The sequence below is a fragment of the Notothenia coriiceps genome, unplaced genomic scaffold (assembly GCF_000735185.1).
Source record: "Notothenia coriiceps isolate Sejong01 unplaced genomic scaffold, NC01 NC01_scaffold00024830, whole genome shotgun sequence".
In the NCBI taxonomy this organism is placed as follows: Eukaryota; Metazoa; Chordata; class Actinopteri; order Perciformes; family Nototheniidae; genus Notothenia; species Notothenia coriiceps.
Genome location: NW_011357531.1, coordinates 355072 through 361075, shown reverse-complemented (window position 1 = coordinate 361075; position 6004 = coordinate 355072). Strand labels below are relative to the sequence as shown.

Genomic DNA, 6004 nt, shown 5'->3' with positions numbered 1-6004 from the left:
TTGATTTGGTTCACTTTGCATTGAATCAGTGATTCATTAAGGTAGCGACAACCTTTGCCACTATGCCCGGACCACAGTCATGTTAACCATAACGATGCAATAGCTCATTGTATAGTATCGTTATACACTTTCGCAGGCCACTTCTTTCACTAAATCCTTGCCCCGCTTCCCGCGGAGACTTGCACCCCCTGACATCCGGCCAGTAAAGTAAACACATTTACCGTTTATCTGTTCCAGAGTCAGCTGAGTGCAGCGGGTCACTGCTGCCCTCGTGTGGTTGCAGCTGTTAATTTGGCCAATATTTTTCACATGATTATTGTCATGTTGCTTTTGTGCTTACTCAGTAACCAATGTGACTTAAATGAAGGAAAGTATCTCATAATATATAATACAATTATCGAATTTTAAAGAAATAAAAAAAAAAAACAAGTTAAATAATACAGTGAAGAGAGTAGCACCTCTGATGTTTTATTTCCATTCACCATGTGTATTCTCTTTGGGCTTTAAGACCTTTATAGGCTACTTAGCTTAATTAGTTCAAATACGTCTTATCTTCTCTGACCCCCCATACTCGTTCTTCATAACAAATTATCTTTGTGTTTCCCTTTTTCTGGAGGAATACTGGTTCATACTAAATGCATGGGGGACATTGTGAACTACTGAAAGTCAAATAAAAACATGAATGAGTTTCCTTTGGGTTATGCTGCACTGATAAAAAAAGTCAGGGGGTGAAGGATCCTGACATCAACATATGTGAATGGGTTCATTAATAGAAAACAAGTAGTGAATATGTGTGTTTAGTGTGTGAAAGCAGAACACAATATTAATCAACACGGTATCAATTGAAATTTGATTCTTTATTTATGATTCAATATATCAAAGCAAGTTAATTCACAGCAAAATAGTGCTGAGGTCAGGCAGTGGCATCCAATTGTAAAAATCTTCTCAAAGGGGAAAATTGGAGTTCTAAGACAGAGTTCAGAGGGGTGGCACAACTTCTCCGTTTTTTATTAATTTTATAATTGTTTTATTGGTGACATGGAGCTTCTTTAAATTTAAAATAAATAAGTTTTCAGACAGTAAAGGACTTATAGCATGAGCATGGGTGTTAGTCGAACAACAACAGTAGTACTTATGAACCAGCAAAACCTATTCTGGACGCAAGACCAGAGACTGCAATCAAATGGAAGAGCATTGAATATCAGAGCAGGAATGTGTAGTTGGTCTTTAAACATGGTTGGTTTCCTTCAGAGACAAACATGGCCTTATTGCAGCAGTTTGAGGAACACTGGTATTAATCAGCATCGTGTTCTTGTTAGTTGACCTTAACCATGTGACCCTGGTGGAGTTGACAGACTCTTCGTGTCAGGTGAGAGGGTTTTCAGTACTTCTTCTTGCTGGACTTTTCGATCATGGTCTCCACCACCATGGAAGTCTCCTCGTAACCTTGAACCTTGCGGCCATTGGAGAACTTCTCCACAGACTCCACCACTTCCAACTTCTCGTAGCTCATGGCTTCTGGGGAATAGGTGCCAGAGCTGGAGCTGTTGCTGGCCCCACGAGGCGCAGGCTTTGGGGTGGGCCCATTGTCATCTCGGCTATTCTTGCCAGGATCGTCAGCTGGGGTTGGAGCCTTGGGGCCAAAGGGTGAAGGGATGGGGCTCGGATCTTTAGGGTTCGGATGAGGCTCTACATTCTTATGCTTACCTTTGCCTCCGTTGTCCTTACCTTTTCCCCCTCCTCCTTTGAAGTGAGGGTTGGGAGGTGGAGGGTTGGGAGGTGTAGGGTTGGGAGGTGTAGGGTTGGGAGGTGGAGGCTTGGGGTCAACTATGGGCTGAGGAGATGGAATTGGAGGTGAGGGTGAAGGAAAGGGTGTGATGGGTTCATAAGGCTCATAAGGGGGCATCGTACCATCTCTGATAGTGACGAAGATGTGTCCGCCTGATGGTGTTGAGGTGCAGAAGCATGGATCCGGGTAGCTGCCGTCGCCGGTGACAAGAACGTAACGCCCCTTGGTGTAGAAGTCAGCGATTGGCTCAGGCTTCTTGTACTTCCTCATTCTGTCTCTCACGATGTTACAAAGAGTATCAAAGGCCTTGCTGATCTGAGCTCCGTCTGGGACATCCTGTGGAGACACTCCGGTGAGAACAGGTCTCTCCTCTCTTCTCTTCACCCTCTCCTCCTTCTCTTCCATGGATGGGATCCCCTTTGTCTCCTCATCCGGTGCCTCTCCAGCGGCACCACCATCTCTTTCCTCCTGGCCACTGTCCATCACATCTTTCGGGTTCAGCTCTTTCTTCTTCAGGACCTTCTTGGCCATGATCTTCTGGCGGGGCTTGATGCTGGTGATATCTTGGATAGCCTGGGTGATATCTAGAAACCAATTAGGTCATCAGTCAGTTGTGAATGCAACACAGCAAAAATGTTCTGGGATGCCAAAGACAATAGCATCTATGTAAGGCTGAATCTTTAGGAGAGAGTGTGGTTATCTCTACTAATGGTGGCTGATTGTGTTTGCATTCAAAGGTGATGTCCTTACCTCTGCCCCTGCTTGATGCAGTGGGTGTGTGAGTGGAGCGGTAATTAGAGGTGAACAGGGTAATGGGGGTGCCAATTATTGCTGAGTTCAACCTGCAGGAAAGAAGGAGGTGAAATGTCATGTACGCAACAACATGTACGCAACAACAGCGTTGCTATGCAGAGAAATCTGGTGAGAAAATCAATCATTCATATGTTTAAAAAAGAGAAACAACAGGTAACTTTAAATAACTCTCATTCAGCTAATCTGCCATTACAAAACCTCTTTCTTTTGTTGTGTTAGAGCACTTGAGGTAAACATTTGTTGTCACCCAGTGCCATCTGCTGGCTGATTCTGCACTCTACATTTACATAGTTCCAACATGTACATAAACAAACCAAGAATTTACATTGTACCACTCAAATGATCCATTTTGTTATTTTAAAACTACAATATTTTAGAGTCAAAAGCTTTACACATTGCTGCTTTTACATAAAATAATGACTTGACAAGAGTTACAAGATGATTATCTTGTACCTGTTAGATGTCGGAAGGTCCATGAAACAGGATTTAGACTTTCATGTCTGGAGATAATATTTACATAACTAGAAATAATAAGATAATACCACCATTTCACAACTTTTTTGACACATAGTCAAACATTTGTGCTGGGGTTGTGCTCTCTGAATCTGGTCCCATGACCTTAAATTAAACAAAAACTATGTTCAGCATCCGTTTAATGAAGGAATTTTACAATAAATCTAAATGTATCATGATCATAATTTGATGAAGCATTTAGATTTGCCTTTATTACTCGGGGTCAAATTGACTGTTTATCAAAACATTTTTAAGCCTTTTTTGAAGTGCTATGTTTCTGTACATGCCATTCTCCAGTCCGGCCTTGCATGCCTGATGAAGCTTGTTTCATTGTATGAGAATCACTGGAGGTAGTGTACCTGTTATCTTCATTCTCGATGATCCTCTTGTATCTCTCCAGCTCATTCTCAAGGGAGGTCTGGTACATGGCCAGGTGGCGACATTCATTGGTGAACTTCTCGAGGGACCGCTCAGCTTCCTCGATCTCCTTGCGCAGAGAATCGATTTGATCGTTGTACATCTGGATCTCATTGTCATAACCCTCCTGTGTACCTTTGATGGTTTGCTCCAACACTGTAGTCTGAGAGAAGAAAAGAGGGGGAAATTACCGTAATTTTCGGACTATAAGGCGCACCTGAATATAAGCCGCAGCAGCGGCATACCACTCTCGGTTCCACTTTTACTTTTGCGCGCTACCTGTCTCAATCTTTTCCGGCCTCCAGCTTTTCCTGCTGGAACCCGCCGCTTAAAGGTGGGGGTCCGCGGAACGGCCAAAGAGCCCATAGAGTTAAAGGTGTTGGCCGTTAGTTGTAAAAATCCATAGATTAGCCGCACCGTTATATAAGCCGCAGCGTCGAAAAATAGGGAAAAAGGCGCGGCTTATAGTCCGAAAATTACGGTACTTGTTACTTGTTGCTAGGGACACTGCTATCGATATTGTGTTTCGCAACATGTTCTCTATCTATGGCACGTCTCTACTGGGAGATGTAGTTTTAAAAGACGTTTTCGTATTTCCCATAATAAGAAGTTGCCAGTATACTGTGTACATCCCTGGAGGTTTAGGGGATAGGAAACACACAAATTTAAAACATATAATTAATAAATGGGTGAAAATTGCTTGGGCCCATAATGGGCAGCATTAATATATATACCCACATGCCAGCTAAGGTCAGAAGAGCTTTATTTAACAGCTGGTCTTATGTTTGTGACCCCTCCTTTTGTTAATTGATAACATTACATTACATTAATTGATAAGCCTAAAACATGCACTTGTCAAGGTTCAGAGGCAAATTTTGCAAATATGGCAGTTGCCATCGATCATCTTAAGATAAGATATACTTGATTGATCCCAAGTTTGAAACATTTGCGTTACATCAGCATGTGTAACAGTTGTAAATATGCAGTGGTGTTTATTTGTAAATCATTTAGTATAATCACACAAATTCTGTGTTTTATATTTAATAATTCTGTGTTCTTTTTTTTTTGATTGTTCAATACCTGACAAGGCCGGAGATGAAATATCTATACATCCTATAAGAGTATAATACATATGTATAATATCAGTTAAAATAAGTGCTTCAACATAGTTAATGCTGGAGGTATGCACAAATATTGATAGATGTCTTGTAATGCACTATTGAGGAACCTGCGACCCAAGTTTTTCATTCATTGCATAACTACACCGTTTGTGAATATGTCAATAAACCTTAGAAAATCTTGAAATCTTGTTGAAAGGGATGTGGCATAAATAGTAATTATCAGTTTCAATTTCACATAGTTAGTAGTTATATCAAGTCTTGTATTTTAGATATTTTTATTTTATTACTTATTAGATACGCAGTAGAATACCGACGGTAATGTTAAGATGCATCTTTCTGTGACTTTTTGTAGGTTTATTGGTCGATCGCTTTATTGGTAGTATCATATTACTATAACAAAAATAATAATGATAAATATCTAATATCCGTCGTAATGCTCATTCATAATCCCGCAAGAGTGGCTCCCTTTTCTATTCAGTTCTCTGTGTTATCTGTTTTTTCATGGCTGTATTTCTTGTACCGTCATTACTTCCTGACGCGAGAACATCTCTGACTCATAAGAGATTTGTGAATCGATAAAGTATTAAGCTTTTGGTATGCTGCGGTGATTTGTGTGTCTTTAACGGCTGTTTAAATGACTTTTCTTAAATGGTTTTTTTTTAATTCACTCTTTGTTAGCTGTTTCTGTAGGGGTTATCGATTATTCTTTTATGTTGTGTAACTTGTTTAGATGGTGTTTCTTTTGCTACCTTCAGTCCATGTCTGTGTTGGTCCGCGCACGTATTAGTTTAACATCGTTCTAACTTGTGGCCTGGATAGCTTTGAGTTTTTTTTACTTGCTCTGTGTGCATTATCGCATTTTGACATACGTCATTGTCTGTGATACAATATCATATGATGGTATTTTTATTGTAAGATTTGTTATACGTTTTCTGTGATTATAATTTTATAGCAATTCCGTGGTGCTGTTGTTGTTTCGCTGAGCCATTTGCTTTAGGCAGCGGTTGAATGGCGTGTGGGGCGGGCGCGCTCCTGAGTTCTCATGGTTTGTCTAGACAGTCTTCTCTACTCCAGGTGCTCTTATAAAATTATGTGACCTACGCCAGCTCACTAGTATCCGATATAGTGCAGTCCGGAACCGTGTATTACACCAATGCCATTATGTGATGGACTTTCAAGAGATAAGAACTAGGTGATCACTCGGAATATTATGAGGATAGAGTTATATATATTTTTTTTAATAAATACGGTTTTTCGGTTCTATGTGTACAATGCACGAGATTGTGATGTGAGATGTGCAGACTTTGAATTGCACAGGGGAATCAATTAACGTATCTTTAGATGCGGATTT

At 40.6% G+C, this 6004-nt stretch overlaps 1 protein-coding gene across 1 annotated transcript in view; it reads right to left on the bottom strand.

Annotated features, from left to right (window-relative positions):
* Positions 1-1111: 1111 nt before the first annotated feature.
* The window catches only part of bfsp1 (beaded filament structural protein 1), a 12384-nt gene continuing 7491 nt past the window's right edge, over positions 1112-6004 (bottom strand). Inside the window, exons 6-8 of the mRNA XM_010783217.1 lie at positions 3475-3695; positions 2540-2631; positions 1112-2373 (exon numbers count right to left, since the gene is read on the bottom strand). Coding sequence (XP_010781519.1) covers positions 1382-2373; positions 2540-2631; positions 3475-3695 — 1305 coding nt within the window. The 3' untranslated portion in view covers positions 1112-1381. The remainder of the gene's footprint in view (positions 2374-2539; positions 2632-3474; positions 3696-6004) is intronic.